Source organism: Tachypleus tridentatus, chromosome 10 (genome assembly GCF_004210375.1).
Source record: "Tachypleus tridentatus isolate NWPU-2018 chromosome 10, ASM421037v1, whole genome shotgun sequence".
Lineage (NCBI taxonomy): Eukaryota > Metazoa > Arthropoda > Merostomata > Xiphosura > Limulidae > Tachypleus > Tachypleus tridentatus.
The window spans coordinates 87,295,509-87,313,681 of record NC_134834.1 but is presented as its reverse complement, the minus strand read 5'-3'; the positions used below and the strand labels follow the sequence as shown (position 1 = coordinate 87,313,681).

Genomic DNA, 18,173 nt, shown 5'->3' with positions numbered 1-18,173 from the left:
TGACCAGTCTCTTAATCCATCCATATAGTGTACTGTTGTTAATGGTAGGGAAAAATAGGATTTTTGGTCGTATCTATATAAATACTGAATACAAATCTAAAGAGGTTATAATTTCATTGTATATGTCACTGGTTAAGCTAAATTTGGAGTACTGCACTAATTCCTTGATTTCTTACTTCAAGAAAGACTCTTAATTGTAAGAAGGTTCAAAAAATAATATGCAGAAAAGAAAATTTGTTGTAGAACAGATCACAACCTATGAAATTGGTCGTAATTATAGAGAAAAAAAAGTTAGTGTGAGTCTAATTGAGGTGTTTAAGGTTGTTAATGGAATGATTAGTGTCAGTGCATCTTATATTTTTGTGTTTTATAGTAGAATGGTACAACTAAGGGAGACAAATATAAATTTCAGCAGATCAAAATACATCTTCAGTTAAGACCGTTTTATTTCTAACAGGGTTTTTGGCCCTTGGATTGGATTGTCTCCAGATGTGGTGAATGCAATAAATGTAAAGGAGTTTTTAAGGGATGGTTTGATAACTAATTAAATAACAAATTGAGCCTGATACACGAACTAACCTCCATACACGATACCAAACTGCCCTGAACCAAGAACTTCATCTGGTATGATCTGGTACATACGACTTATGTCCTGAAATGAAAAATGAAAAACACTTAAGTGTAGAATAACACACAATTACATGAAACGTTTCAAGGATAAATATCTAACAGAATGAGAGCTTTAAGTAACACCATACCTGTGTTCCTATAAAGAAAAGTATATTTAACTTGTTAATATCTTTTTTATGCAAACTTAACATTTCAGTTAAGACATATTTCATCTTGTTACACATACTATTTTCCATTAAACTGCTACTTGCCCCCACATTAGGTCTTATCTTGTAGCAATGGTTACTATTTCAACTAAACACTTAATTTAATAAGTTATGTCTCAACTCATAACACTATTCACTACTTCCACAAAACAATTTGATAAATTGTCTTAACATATAACACTACTCAACACTTTCAATAAAAACATAGTTCTATAAAGCATTTTTTGTGTCAATATGATAATTTTGTTATCTTACCTTATTACTGTGGTCAACATTTTCTACTTGCTTCTCTCCATCTGTTGTTTGGTCTACAATAAAGAGTTGTGAACTTAGACCATTTATATTCTCTTGATGTAAAATGTTTAAAAATAATCTTGTGGGAAGTAGTAGGTTAATTGAAATTAACATAAACATTTTGTGGACTGTTGAATAGCTAGCTTATTTAGAGTAAGGTTTAACTGAACTGATACAAAATGAAAACAAATACTTTAAGTGATAATGTAAAAATGTATTAATGTCACAAACTTACATCTGTAATTTGGTGCTTGAGATTTAACGTTAATTAGTTTTTCATTTGCTCATCTGATGCTATTTTTTTGTCTTCATGTCACCTGCACTGAACTATAATTTTTGTGGGTACCTCCTGGGCACCATAAACCACATAGCTGATCTTAAAAATATTAAAAATTGCTGTCCATGTAAAATCAATAAAACACAGTACTTTGTAGGTCTGAAGACCAAGTAATTCAAAATGTAATAATATCTGCATCTTTAATAAGATTGTGAGTTTTGATTTAATTAAAATTTCTAAAAGATCAATAACATATTTTTAATGAAATTTCTTTATTCATATTTTACAATAGAGAATTTTAGAGAATATAAAAACAAGTTACAAAGTATACATTTTATTTTAAAACTAAAGAATAACATGTGGAAGTAATAGAAATATAATTTCAAGAAGAGGTGTCTAATACAAACATAATTTGCTAGACAATCATATAATAATTCATCTATCAATGAGTGAGAGCTAAACTATTTAACAAGTGACCCTGTTACCTGAGACATGGTTATTCTGAGTTGCTGTTACTGGCATCAGAGCCTGACGAATTACATCTTCCCAGCTATTGTTTCTATTTGGTTCTTCCCCAACAAAATAGTCCAAATTGGCTGTTCGAAGCTCAAAACAATGGCAGGATCTTGGCGATTCATTATTTAGTAGATGCTTTGCAGTTTCGATAGACAATATCTCTGACAGTGGAATTTCCTTATAATGTTAAACAAAAATATACATGTATGTATATTTAACTCATCTTATTTATTTGCTTATGCCTATAAGAATAGCCATGAAATAAGTCACAAGTTAGAAAGAATGGACACTAAATCAATATACGATCAGTAGAGGCTAAATTTATTTCAAACTTTCTCATTAATATATATTACCATCAATGATATTATACAAATGATGTGTTTACTGGTGTGTAGAATGTTTAAAAAAATGATGACTTACCTGAAGATTTTTTTACATCATTTATTTTATAGTTGTGTGCATTTTAGTTGGAAATGTAGTTATAAAAACTATTATTACTTTAGAAAATATTTTAGCATGAGTTTTTTGATGTTTAGAAAAAATAGATTATTTCCTTCTGGTTAAGAATTATAAATTTTACTGTAAAAAGGTTTGAAATCTTGACATACTGATTTAATGTTATACCTCATTTTCATTTTTTCACTTTCAATAATTTCAACTATTTCATAATTCATGATGCACACAAAGTCCCTAGGAACACAATGAACTCAAATATGTTAAAGGAAATAATGTTCAACTTAAGTTGACACAAAAGTGACACAGTGTATGTGTTACATACTTTGAAAAAATTCAAAGGTACCTGTGATCAAGCTCTGATAATATGTTATCAGTTAATCCTTATTATAATTTCTGATTTGTAAATGACTCATAAAATTTAAAAATTACACACCATCAACATAATCTAGTTCACTCCATAACAGTAGCTGTTCAGGCAATTTGACAATAAAAGTTGTGTCTCAAGCACTTCTGTCTTTGTCATCTGTGGTATCTTAGTCAGCCTTCTAAGTTCTGGTCAGAGGCATTGCACAGTACTTGAAAGATTTTGGACTCAAGCCCATAACTTGTAAGAATTTCTATATTTTAGTAAGATATAAATCATGGTTTGCTATTTTTATTTTTCAAGAGCACCAAATGGATTCAAAACACTGTCAAACAGAATCAGGAGACATACCCTGTGAACCAGTGTATAGCTCTGGTATTGGGCAAAAGACATCATTGGCACTAGATATGGCAAAGAGATTACAGTTTACATATTGTTACACATTCTTCTTTACTTACACTCTTAAGGTCTTAGAATTACTCAGTTAAGAATGTTTTGACTAGCAATGAAGAACTTACCTTATAGTACTTGGAAGTTATTTCATTTTGAAACATTGTTATTGCTTTAGTATCCAATCTCCAGTAGTGTCTTTTTCTCTGTAGTAATACAAATTGCAAAAAAAAAACACCTTTATTAATAATAACCACCACAAACATTAATATTATACTCAGTACACAAATATTTATGAAATTTGAAACTAAATCTTTGGAATATTACAAACAAGTACTTATAATACACCACAGAACTGAGATAGAAAAAACATGAAAAGTTTTGAATTTGATTTGTGATAAATACATGTACAATTTAGAAAAATTACTTTTAGGATTATCTAGATTATCACCCTGTAGTTATAATACTATCTCAAATTATTTAAACTTATTTGGCATTGAATAGAAATGCATTACGTCTCATTCATTGATTCTATTTTTTTTTCTGCCTTTTAATTTATTGTAAATATAATTAAAATATTATTTCCTCTCTACGGTTTGCAGTTGGTACCAGAGTTACTTTGCATCCAATACAGGTACTGGGCTATCAATACCAGTGGTCCAGTAGTTGTTTATAATATATCATATGCTGAGAATAATAGCTGTTATCACATCCCATCTTTAAAGTTTTAACTGAATGTCTCCTCTGGTATTTCATCTTCACTTTTCTCAGAATTATAAATGTTTTATGTGGGAGTTTTGAGATTGTATATTCAGTCAATAAGCATGAAAACTGACAATAGCATGAAACATTGGAAACTGGTGACTCCACAATGTGGAAGAGAATGTGATTATGCCTGTATAACTGACTGCATGATTAACTGTTAGTATCAAACAACTTCATTATAACGTGATACAAACGAACTTGGTATAAAACCATACATTATAAGTTTAATATTATATAAGTTTTAGGTTCTTAATTGTATAAGAAAATATTTAAAAACAACCCCAAATTCCCCTAATTTGAGAATTTGGATATTTGTTCTTGAGCTATCTCCAATTCTGGATTTTGTTTTTTACACGCCCATCCAGAACACTATGAAATAAAACATAAAATATTCTCTAAGATTTTGCAATCAATATTCTAAAGCTGTATTTTTATATTCTTCAATCTTACAGAGCCAGAGAACAACCAATGAAAATTCAGAAACCACTTCCCACTCCCACCTCTGACATGCTCAGATTTACAATTTCCTAATAGATTTTTCTAAGGCTTTACAATCAATAGAAAGCCAACATTTCAACTGATTTATTGCCATTGTCTTAACACCATGGGGGCTTACAGTTAATTGGCATTTTATTCTCATGTTAAAAAATATTTTCCGACAGTAATACACTGGAAAGAATAGCTGAAATTTTAACTTCTCAATTCACATGATTAAAGATGCTCAAGTTCCAGTAACAAAAATCTGATATAACCAGTACTACTGCAATCCCTGCTTCTCTCTTGTACAAATTATGTAAATACAATAAACTACTTTACTTGCATTAGCTAAAAACAGATTCCCAATACCATAAGTACTTTAATTCCCTCAATTCAGTACTTTATGTGTAATATCAATCAATATTTTGATTTGTCTCACTCTTTTATTAAAATATTAATTGGAATAGCACAAAAGATGCATTTCAATTTATAATTTTCATAAAATTCCACAAAACACACTTATCTTAATACTAAAACAGTTAAATTAACTTATTCTCTTGATTTACCAAATATAAAACAAACAAAACCTTGAAAAAAAATCAACAGCAAACATTGAATTGAATTCACCATATTTTACCATGCTGTCTTTATTTGTGTAATGTACCATCCAGCCTTCTTTAAGCACATTTGAGCTTTTCCGTTTGGTCTGTTTCACACTTTGTACTATCCTCATCAGGGGTATATTGTTGCTACTTGTACCGCTATCAATAAGAAAGAAAACAAGTTAATAAAACATTACTAAATGTAATATGGGCAAAATTTTAATACTCTTTTCAGTTTAGGTATATTTTAAGTTTAAGCAAAGGTTATATATTAACATTCTCATGTAAAATACAGAGGAAGAAAAAAAGCACATTTTAATTATTTCTGTGATATTGTTTTTCAGTCTGATAATATTAACATATCACTGATGGTAAAAAAAAAACAAAAGTGTACTCTAAAGATACATAAACAATCTATTTATTTAAAAACACAGAACAAATATTTTGATTATCTATCATCGCAATTTTGAATCAGTTTAACAATGAGGAATATCCATTAATTGTTGCCTTTCACTGAAGTTATAGTTTTCAACCACTTTTGGTTTAGGACCAATGTGTAAACATTTGGTGGCCAGTAGTTATAACAACTTATCTACTTTCAAAGTCTGTCCATTACCATTCAGATGATCCAATTTTGGGTCATCACCAATGGGTTGAGAAACATTGTACTGAATGATAATTTTACACTGTTATGTTTATCTTATATTGTCTTTTGCTACAAAAAACAATAAATTTTTTAGACCAAAAAAATTAAACACATCTCTACAACCTCAATCTATATCACTCCTTGAGAGTGGTTAGGGATTCAATTTACAACAACCAATAAAACACTAATAACATTTTAAAAAATCTTCTAGTTTCTTTGCTTAAGTTTTGACTTCTTAAATAATACTTAAAACAACTGAAAAATCTGTAACTGCATAATCATTTATGTAATAACTTTTAGATTCAGAAACAATCACTCTCAGAAATTTAGATTTACAAAACTCTTATTACACTTAGCACAACTTTTATCTTTCAGTTGAAGAGTTTTATATACAAGTTATCCTCTCAGGTAAGGATGAAAACACAAAATTAACATGAATGAAAAATATTAACTTTGAAACTACAGTTGAGAATGGCAGTATAGTTAAGATTTAGACTTACTTCAAAGGAGATTTAACATCTTCTCCTTTATCAGAAGACATCTTACTTTCGTTATCAGAGTCTTCTTCATCAACTCTTTCAGCTTCATTCTCACCATCCAGACTGTCTCCTCCTTCTACTGATTAGATAGAAATACCAAGAATATGTCAGGATAATATGAACACCAAAAGTAACTAAAAGACAATGATTTAAATTATATGTATAAATGAGTAATATAAATCACCGAGTACAATCACATCAAGTTTTCGAAATCATTATCAAATATGGTAAATCATGAATTATGTAAAACCAAGTGTATTGTCAAAGCAATAAAACCATGAATTACACTATGTAACACAAATTTTGTTCGTTGATGGTATGAGTTATTTCTTAATTGCTTATGTTGTAAAAGTATAGAAAATGGCCATTATTCCCTTCAATCTTTGTGACCTGGATAATGAAATTTAGAAATTAACCTATTATCTATGTGAAAATGAGCAAATTTGCACATTTTCATTTATGTAAGGTCTGAATAAAACAACAAATGAATCAAGATTTACATGTATTTATACTAAAGTTATCCAAAAATTAACAAAAGTGTTTAAAATGAGTAGTTTTTTGAGATTTGCGACTGTATTGTAAATCACTTTCACGTATCAGCCCCCAAATACAGTCTCCCATCATGTTTTGTTATATGCTCCCAGGTCACAAAAGCAAAGTTTGAAGAGAAAAATAGGTCTTTTCCATTTACTTTAGGTATAGCAATTGGGAAATAACACTTTCTGCCCAGGAACAAGAAGGAGTAAAAACTTTGTTACACAGTGTTATTAATATTTTATTAATTTGAGATGAAAAACATACAGTTTAAACACTTACACCATTCTTTTGGTGCCTCTCCTGTACAATCCATAGGAGCTTTTTCAGTGCACCTCTTGTGAACATTTAACTTGCAATCTGTAGAGAGACAGGTAACCTATGATACTACTAAAAGAGCAGTTTTAGAGCATGCATTCACTTGCATTGCTTAACAGTTTTCCTATATATGTTAATACAAGGTTGAAATGACCAGCTAGTGTTATTGAAATTTTATACTGCAAAGAAATCTGGAAAATTTCAGATAGAAGATCAATACATTTAAGAGAAATGACAATATAAAACTATGAGAACACACAGATTCTAAACTTACTTAAATGTTATAAAGTAAAAGAGGTGATAAGATTTAATTAACACATTAATCTATGATTTAATATTTCACTACTTTCAAAACTTAATGCTTCTACAAGTTCTTCCTAATCTGTTCAAAAGTCAACATTTATTATGTAAGTGAAAGTTGAAATTGTATTTCTAAAGTACATATTCCAAGGTTATTAAGCTGTTAAATCTACAGAGATCAAATCATCATGAATGAGTTGGCGAATTTCTAAACTTGTGAAACCTACGCCTTCATCTCACTGCAATATAGATCTAATGATGTGTTGCACACTTAGCCTATTTAGCAACAAAACAGAAAGCTTATTATGTAAACTAGAAAATTATAACTGTTCCATATATAGAAAACCTTGGTATATAATACAAACATTTGAACAATGCAACCAAAGTGTACCAAATGCAAAGACTTACAGCTGTACTAGCTGGAGGACTTTTTTTTTAATAACCAGTGTAAAAGAGGTAACCTTTCTCATGGTACCTCATTCAATGCTGTAGTTAATGTTATTTATTTTTCAGCAATTATTCACAATTCCAAGCAAAGTTTTGGAAGTTTTCTCATCTATTACAGTGAGATATTATACCTTTGCATTGCATGCCTTGTCGAAACAGGCCCTTCAGAAGCTTCTTACAATACTGACACAGTGTGGGTCGAGTATACGAATGAACAACAAATGTATGTGGTACTCTAATTCTTAGAGCCAGCTCTCTGTCCACCCAAGGTGGCCTACCCATGTTGATTGATGATTTCTTCTCTTTATTTGGTGAAACTGGAAACAGCTAAAATGATACTATGTTAACAACTTGAACATTATCATATGTATAAAATGATGTAATGTAATAAAGTAAGCCTATTACCTGCATAATACTACATGTAAAAATAGTTATAGTGTTACCATAAAAAGTTTGGTCCTGCACACACAACAAAATATTAAAATATGAATTTAATGATAATATATATATAGGACAACAATAAATAAAATTAGAATATCCATGCCTTTTATTCCACAAATATGCACACACACACAAAAATGAAGTTAGAAACTGTATATCAGCTAAATTGTGTCAAACAATGTCATTTAGTATATAGAAAACTTACTGAATGAAGTAAGGATCTGCACATCAGCATGTGTATTAAACATTAACATTTTCCTTACCCAAAAATGAATTTCTGATAAACACTCACCTCCTCACACAGTTAGCTATCTTCCCCATGTATCTGCCTTAGAGATTTGTATGCCACTACCCTTCAGTAAATTCCTACTTAATCTCACAAGTTATTGTGGACTGTGCCTTTGCATAATGATGTCATTATGATGCAGAGGTCCTCCACCAATAGAAAGGTGACATATCTTATGCACTAACATCCTCTACACACTTGCACTCATGAATCCGAATTTTTCGATGAGGCAAGTAAAAAAATGTGCAATGTAACTGGGCAAGAAAAATGGGAATACTTGTGAGGAATGGAGTATCTATCAGAATACATTTTCAACTTTGGAAAATGTTAACTTCCAAGACAACATCATGCTAGAAACCCATGCTGAAGTTGTAAAGAGGTTGGTGCAAAGAAAAACCAAGATAAACTCCTTTCAGTAAGTACCCAAAGGAAGCTCATGTAATATGACATCAGAGACACCATAAGGATACACCCATAAGAGAATGCATCTCTTTTCTTCCAGGGTATAATCTTAACCCAGGAATAAATGGAGGAAGAGGTAATCAAACTCTATGCATCACAGATATGGACAAAATAAGAGCATAGACATCTTAGTACTTGCACACAATAGAGCCAATATGTGTAGCAGGGTTTGGGTGCATTCAGACTGTATCTTGTACTCACACCTCAACTCTATTGTCAAACTTTACTGTACCAATACCAATTGTGACAGGATGACATAGCAGTTCTGCCACAGAAAGTGGTGTCATGCATATACATCTTGACTATTTCAGCTACAGAAGGAGGACACAGTTTGTAAGTGCATGGTCGCCCCAACAAAACAAAAAGGTGATATCTGCAGGAAAAGAATTCACGTGATACAGTGAATGCTCATCTCAACTCTATTGAACAGACATGACTACAAGAGGAGGGTGCACTATCATATTATGTGTTCACCTCAACTCCACTGAACAGAATTTGTCAGCAGGAGGATCATGCACCATTACAGTTTGTGCTCATCTCAACTCAAGTGAGCACACTCAGGTTACAGGAAAAGAGCACAAGCAACATGTGGTACAACTATATAAAAGGAGACCTTGTAATCAACTGACAGTGTCACCACTGCCACACTTAACACCATACTGGTACCTCTTGTTCTAGACCCAGTAGTTAGATAGATCTAAATTGGTGAGGTTTATCCATGGTATACCACTTCAACAGCTAGGGATCAATAAGCAGTAAAGGTCTCCCTTCTCCACTTGATAAGAAAAGGGGAGAAACATTTTCAGAGAGGAGACCTGGAGAAAGTGCCCAGATCCCCATTATTTCTTCAGTCTGGAAAGGTATTTTACTGGAAACAGTGAAACAGGTGACTGTGTGACCCCATTCTGAGAAGCCAGCAAGCTTAAGCTGGGAAAGTTAGTAGAATCCCCCTGATGCTGACTTTTTCCCTGATAGTTTATTATGAAATAAGAACAGTCTTAATCAAAGATACTGTCAGATTTAGAGAAATACTAGAAGGATGCCATGAGTGATCTTCCAGAACACCCCATCTCAGAGTAGGTATATACAGAGTCAGGACAGATGATATGAGCACTTATTATTATCTTGGCTTGATGTAGGTTTTAGGAACCACATGTACCCTAGGAGTCATCACCAGCCACCTGATAGGACCTTATAAATGAATGCTGGAATAAAAAAGGGAAAAGTACACATCCATCTAGAGACAGTGGGTAAGCTGTAGAATAGTGAATAGAGGCAGACAGTAACCTTCAGGAGCAAGAAAGTTCAATGTTTAAGAAACCAGGCAACAAAAATGTGTGAAGTAATCTACATACCTGCCTGAGGAATTTCTTTCATCCATCAGCCATCAGATATGAGTAGTGAATAAATGAATCAGGTGGCAAATCTAATAAAATGAAATGTAGAACAGTGGAGTGGGGTAAGGTGATCTATGAAAAAGGAGAGAACAGTGAAGGAAAACACCATATGATATCAATAAAAGATAAAATATCGTGGACAATATCACATGATGACCAGCAATGACAGAGACAGCTACTCTACAGTCAAAAAGCAGGGCAAAGAGAGAAAAGGAATGGTTGACAAAAGGACAGTAAGAAAGAAGGTAGTGATACATGGATCAGTGGCAAAAGACAAATTACTTACACTGGTAGATGAATAAAGTGAAAGGGTGACAGGAATGATAAAGGAAAAAGACTATACAACTGGAAAATCCAGCTTTACAGGTGAGAGATTGGACAAATCCCAAACATGAAAGTCGAGGGATAAAATGCCTTAATGGAACAGTGATGTGTAAGGTTGAAGCAAAAAAGAGAGTATAGTTGATAGGGGAAGAATGTATGAGGATATCAGGCAATGTTGAAGAGAAAACCAAAGCTGAGTCAGCCAGAGTGGTGCCACCAAAAAGATGTGACAAGGAGTGTTGCAAATCAAGGCGCAACCTGAGGTAAAAGGTGGAAAAGTATTAAAAAAATTAAGACTAGGTCTGGTTGATAGCCAGAGCTGAGGGATAGGGAACAGGAGACCATAAAGAAGTTTGTAATTAGAAGGGGTAGCAAAGGTATTAGCAAGTGAAATCCCTTAAATCAGAAATCCAGAGGGTGAAAAAACCATTCTGTTGGCAGAACTTGGTCCAACTAATAGAAGCAGTGTACAAACAAGTTCATAGTACTCAGTATGTGGCAGAAGATGAGATGACCCCATTCAGAATTTGTCCAATAATGAATATCCAGAGTTTGAAAGCATAGGGTATTGGATTTAGTGGTTAGTATAGGAAACAACCATGGAGTTGTCAGTATAGATCACAACTAACTGATCTACAAGGAGGAATGAGAAATGATAACATACCTGATGGACTATCAGAAAAACAACTGCACAGAGAAAGGATTCATCCTGGGTCCGTGTGACTGATGTATGATTATTGTTTAGAGATGCTCTCCAACTAGGGGAAACACTGGTGGATAAGTGCAGATCCAATTAGGGTGGAGGTAATGGAACACTGATAATGGTATTGGATTGGTCTAGCCATCAAGACAGTTCCTCAAGAAGATGTGGGAACAGGTGAACCACTGAGGTCAAAGATTTCCCTGAGTCATTCCACATGAAGAGGCACATGTCTGCAACCCAAATGGATAAGTGGTTCCAGTGAAGCCCTGGTCTCCAAAAAATTATAAAGCATCTTGTAGGAGAGTCTTGAATCCTGGTGATTAGTAGTTCCATAGATCACAGACAGATATAATGGGGTTGAGCACAGCTTAGAAAGAAACTCTTGGGCCAAAAAGTTATTTTGTGAGAGTAATGAAAAATTTGGAAGTTTTAACAAGCACCCATGATCTAGGTGAAATAAGCAAATCATAATACAAACCAGTATAACTTTTAAATGAAGTATATTAGGTTTAATGTTGACGTGAGGTGAAATAAAGTATTAAAATCTTCTTCATTGCTCCTTTTTTTACACTACATCTAAACATGTAAACTATTTCAAAATCTAATTTTTCCTTAGTACAGAGGAAAAGAATGCTTATTTGTAAATTGTTCAGTAGATAGCATAAATGCAATGGTTTATGGTGGGTGTTAGCTTCTAAAATTTCATTTTATAAAATAATTGTTATGAGATTTTATGCCAAACAATAATTACACACACAACTCTGAAGTACAGTAAATATCTGACTATAAACAGATAATGTAGTCTGTAATATTAAAATTTTTCAACTTACAGAAGTTTCATCTGAAAATATTGGTCCACTGCTTGCTGTTCTCTGTAGAGACTCTGTAGGACTCCTGGGGTAGAGATATGTTGAAGACCTACGTCTACGTGTGTGTGTACAGTTGTTGGGAATCTTATAAGCACACCGTTTGTGGAAGTTTAAGCCACATCCTATAACAGGAATTCAGAAAATGTTTTAATGCACAGATAAGCTACAAAGCTCTTTACTTTTAATAATATAGGAGAAACAGCTACATACTCAATTTTAGATATTATATACATCACTTGAATAAATAATTCTCAGATACTGGAATATCAATAATCAAACATCAAATACACCTTGCAGTTTTATATCATCAACCTGCCAATACTGTGATAACAAAGAAGAAAAATTATTATTTTCTCGAAAGAACACACAAGTTAAAGTATAGATACTAATTTTGTGTGAGCTATTGGGAACAACATTTTCTTTTTCTTAACCATTTGAAATCCATAAATAAGAGTGTTACATGCAAATATCATGGATGTAATATTCTTATAACTAAAAATCTGAATATCTTTGTAATTAGACATATTCAAATAATGTTTTGTTGTTTTTTTTCAACATTTAGGTACGGGTATCTGTATTTAGATTTTATACACAAAAAAGATGTAGCCAATCTTGTATTCATTATTCCTGTTCAAAAGAATTTGCTTCTCTCTGTCCACAGGTAACCCCAGGCTTGCCTGTCATGGTTCAACCTATTTATTAAAGAACATTCATGCTGGTCATGTGTAAAAGGATGATTGAACTTATTTCCCTCTTCTGTTGGTGAAATATACCTGAAAACAAGTCAGATTTGCTTTGTTGGTGTATAATGTTGTAGTCCAGAATTAACTTGTATAGCTGTTTGTGGATAAACAGCTAAATACTCAAACAAATAATTTTCAGTGCAATGAAATTCTTAAGTCTACTCCAATTGCAGCCTCAATTAACTTACTTCTTTGTTCCTGCTTTCCATTAGGACAACCACAGGCTAAGTTATTATAATTTCAGTGGTGACATAACATCCATTAATCTCTAAATACTCAAACAAATAATTTTCAGTGCAATGAAATTCTTAAGTCTACTCCAAATTCAGCTAAGTTATTATAATTTCAGTGGTGACATAACAGCCATTAATCTCTTTTTGTTAGATTTATGTGAGATTGGTTTATCTTTTCTCATTAGCATTCTTTTAATCCCATTTCAATGTATATTTTATTGAAATGAAAAGATCATTTCAAAGATTACAAAGGATTTATAATGAACAAATAGCAAATAGTTCAATGAGAAACTCCTCCTAAACAAGGGTCTTTGATAAAACATGCAAATGAGATATGTTCATACACTAGATTTAGTTTTTTCTGTAGAGAAACTGTAGAAAGCTGTATGAAAAATACATTACATCTAAAAACAAAAGTCGTGATGAGGCCTAACTGTACTTGAACAATGGTGACATGAAATGATCAGTTTGTTACTGAACACTAGTTGAATTTCCAACATAATACAGCAATTAAAATAAGGTTCTTATGTCAAGCCTTATGTGTGTTGCAAGTTTGTGAAATAATGAGAAAGTTTAACTTCACAAAATGCAAAGCAAAGCACAGATAAGCACAAGTTACCATCAGAAGAAGCTACTGGTACCAACTAAGCAAAGCAAAATTTTGCAGCCAATGTCAAAAAAGATATGTTGAAAAGGTACATCTGCATGAATACAGATGGCTGAGTGCATTATACTAGAATGATTTTAAATATGCATATCAGGATATCAAATGATAACCACAACTAATATGAAGATGTGGTAGAAAGGCATGAATCAGAATTACATTTTAATATTACCTGTAATTATATATATGTAGTGTTATACCATAATTAATTTAATCATTTTTGGAAAGGGTACTTAACAGCTCTTTCTAATGAAAAATATTCATACCCTCAGATCATGTAAGTGTGTTGAAGTTAAAGATTTATAATTTCCAAAACAGAGATTTCCTTTGTATTTAATGGCATTAGAAAACAAGGGGATGTGAAACAACATGTGAAGAACCATCCAGAAAGATACCTTAAACATGTTGTAACCTAGCCTTGGTAGGCAAAGTGTAGCCATCTTATAAAAGATAAGAATCTAAGAATACAAAAGCTAGTAAGCATATTCACATATTCCAGGCATCATTACACAACAACTGTTGAAATCAATCACTAGGTATTGCCATCATTGTACATGAGATGGCTTATGGAAAATTTGCAGAAAGAAGGTGTAAGCTTTGAACATGATAACCTAACAATAAAGCCTTTACACTGTAACTATGTTACAGAGGTATTGTCAAGAGTAACAGTCATCAGATATAATGTGATGAGACTTGGCAACATGGATGGTAACAGCACAGTGAGGCTCCAAAATTATTTTAATACAATGTAATCAGTCATTGTACATTGTGTCAAGTCACAAATATAAGCCTGCTGCAACATTTCTATGGACTATGGAGAATGAAATGGGTGTTATGGCTATCCTTCTTCTGACACACCTGTGAAGTTTCTTGACAACTTGAACATCTGCACAGTTGGTTTGCTTTATGGAGAAGACAGTTTCAAAGACAGCATGGGACTTTAACCATTATTCAAGTGTATGATTAATACACCATACAGGATACTTCAAAAATGATATTAACATTCACCTGTTAACCATTTTGAACAAAAGCATAAAAGTAAAACCAAGAAAATATTTTGACTTTGAATTTTCCTTACTTTTAGTAGCTTACCTTCACACTTCAGTCCTTGCCTAACCAAACCAAATAGTAGTTCTCCACAGAAGTCACAAAAATTTGGAGATTTGTAGGAGTGTACCATTAAGCTATGTGGTCGTATCTGAACATCATCACTTGGGTTGTTCACTATAAAACACAGTTAAACTCTTACACTGAGGTAATGCACAAACTAATCTATAAAGTGTGAATCTAGTTCAGTACATTATGGAGATGAAGGTCGGTTACGAAAAAGAATTGCTCAAGTTTTAATGATATCTAACTTTGAATTTGAAATATAAATACTTATATACTTAGCCTAATGTCATGAATGACAACATTTATCATGCCTTAATATAAACTTTCTCTTTACAAGTTTTTCTAATATCAAAGTGTTAAAATAAAACATTAATATTCATTCAGACTATTTGTCCTTGCACCTCTGCTCTGAAATGTTTGATGCTTTTCCAGAGTTTCTTTTGAGTTAAATGTTTAAGGACTGGAAAAGTTTATGGAGAATGTTTAAGTCAGATTTATCTTTTATTTGATGATCAATGAAAAACCTAATTAAGTCAAGTAATTATTTGATACTAATAAAATAAGTCAATATAATCTGGAAAGTCATTATAAATCTAATGAATTAGCATTTCAACAAATCTTGCTAACTTTCAATGTGACTTTCAATTTTTACTTAGAAGAAATTTCTAATTACTTTTTAAATCACATGCAACATTATGCTTTAAACTTAAAATTCCAAATTTATTTTCACATTTTATGAAAAAGCTTCTGTTAAAACACTTAAACACAATAAGTACACTATGTTAGTGAACTATAATTTCATGACACGTAAGACCTCTCTTTCACTTTTTTCTTTACAATGTTCTATAATTCAAACTTACATAATTGCATGACTAAATATCTGCATATTTCATCACTCCCTCACACTTCAAAACATAGAAAGTAGGACTCCAACAATACCTGACAGAACAACTTCCACAACAGTGTTTTCTGTGACATCTGAGGCTGCATTAATTGGAAGAAGCATGTTTTCTGAACTGTACTCATGTCGAAATAGAATAAGACGCTCATTCAGGCGATTTAAGCCATGATCAGGAAACTAAAGAAAGGTGTGCCAATATAAATGACTACTTTATTACTGTATTTTAAAGGTTGTGCTGTATTACAGAAAGTCAATTTATGATTGACACAGATCTTTCATTTTTTAGTTATCAACACTATATATATATGTATATAATTTTCTTCTTTATTAAATGACTGACTATCTGCCAAATAAGCATAATAGTGGATATTACTATCCTAAATTGCTGTACATTTTTTTCTGAACATATTAACATTGTTATAAAACAATTCTTGTTTTCAAATACCTGTTTAAAAACGTACGAACTAAAAGCTGTGATGTGAAATGATATCTCTACATTTGTTTTTAAGTTTAAAATATAAAATATTAGTTTGTGGTATATACTAACATTAGCATTTGTTTTCATGCTTTAATTTTTTAACATATATTAAAAAAACACTCATATCAAATTCACATCTTTCTTAGTTAAACTTACAAAACTGTAGAAACTGCCTTTATAAATTACATGCTTTTACAAATTCACAATATGTCCCACCTAAGATACATCTTTAAAGTCAAGCAGAATATATTTTTGAAACTCTAAGTACAGAAACATTTTAATTTACAAAATTATATCTGTTATAACTATTATTATATTTTTTAATGTTTTATTTCATTTGTCATTAATGAAATTTATAGTCAAATTTTTTATAAGTATTAGTTTGTTTTGGATTTATACTAAAAATGTTGGTTTATATATTTTTTACACACACACACACATATTATTATGCTAAACTATGAGATAAGTATTGTGCAACTATAAGGTTTATTTTGAACTCATTGTTTCAATAAATTCTAACTCCTGACTTTTGATTTCAATTTAAGAAAGTTCTTTCTCAAAATAAATACAACTTTAACATCCAGCTAAACGTTTCCGTGTTTGATTATTTAAAGACATATGTATGTGCATGTATCTGTATATAGATAAATAATTAACACATTTATTTCTTGTTATATTCGAACAATCAGAACATCTTACTTTTAATCATACACAGGATAAAGGTCTGTTGCATACAAACATCTATATTTATATAAGGCAAACACTAATGTCAGTATATACAATAATCTAATTTTTTGGATCTTACATTTCAAAACAAATGTAGAGATATCTTCTCATGTCACAACTTTTATTTTCTACATCTTTAAACAGATGCTTGAAAATAAAAATTGTTTTATAACAATGTTGACATGTTCAGAAAAAAATATTATACTCTATTATAACATTACTTATTCATCTTTAAATTCTATTGTCTGTTACATTTAAGAAGCTCTCTGGATTATGAACTAACAGGTTTGATTCATCTCTAATCTCACAGTACCAGCCAATTACTTGATACTCTATGTAGCAAATCTACACATACATTATGTAACACAGCATGAAAGAAAAAGTAGAAATGAACTGGAAAGTATGCCAGAGATTATTATCTGGTTTTTGCTTCTTAAGGAAAACAAATGAGAAGAATAAATTCATAAAAAATACTAAAGTTGATTAATTTTTAAAACACTTACTGGTGCTTTATTAGTCACATGGACATGAGGTACACAATTTAAAATTACAATATATACACACACACAAACATACCAAATACATACATATATATGTGTGTAATTTAATTTGGGAAAGTGATTATAATATCAGACATTGAATTTCTGTTGTACAGTTTAATTGCTTATTATTTTATTTTCTCCCTCAAATAAAAATATATCACTTATATTTCTATACCCTTTCTTCTACATTAAGAATTATGTATTTTACTTCCTTCAACATAACATTAATTAATACTTAGTTTGGGTTTAGTCTCTATATTTTACTCAAATTGAACTAACTATCATATATAATTTACTCTATATTTTTCTAAACATCAGTCACTCTTCTAAATTGGGAAAAATGGACTTTAATTATGCTACATAATTAAATAAGTTATTTATGTTTGTATTACAGGCCTATAAGTTGAAATTTTAATGCTATATATTTTTCAATTAGTATTATGATTATTATTAAGAAATTTCTGTTTTCTGATAAAATTGATAGATGTCACTTAAAACTATAATATGCTAAGAACATCAGCTTATAAAAT

At 31.2% G+C, this 18,173-nt stretch overlaps 1 protein-coding gene across 5 annotated transcripts in view; it reads right to left on the bottom strand.

Annotated features, from left to right (window-relative positions):
* Positions 1-18,173, bottom strand: part of LOC143229808 (serine/threonine-protein kinase D1-like) — a 92,124-nt gene that overhangs the window by 14,717 nt on the left and 59,234 nt on the right. For all 5 annotated transcript variants that reach the window (XM_076462602.1, XM_076462600.1, XM_076462601.1 and 2 more), the window contains 11 exons: positions 15,936-16,074; positions 14,976-15,107; positions 12,205-12,365; positions 7,893-8,088; positions 6,979-7,056; positions 6,124-6,241; positions 5,013-5,136; positions 3,262-3,339; positions 1,893-2,100; positions 1,092-1,144; positions 580-652 (listed from right to left, as the gene is read on the bottom strand). In XM_076462602.1, coding sequence (XP_076318717.1) covers positions 580-652; positions 1,092-1,144; positions 1,893-2,100; positions 3,262-3,339; positions 5,013-5,136; positions 6,124-6,241; positions 6,979-7,056; positions 7,893-8,088; positions 12,205-12,365; positions 14,976-15,107; positions 15,936-16,074 — 1,360 coding nt within the window. The remainder of the gene's footprint in view (positions 1-579; positions 653-1,091; positions 1,145-1,892; positions 2,101-3,261; positions 3,340-5,012; positions 5,137-6,123; positions 6,242-6,978; positions 7,057-7,892; positions 8,089-12,204; positions 12,366-14,975; positions 15,108-15,935; positions 16,075-18,173) is intronic.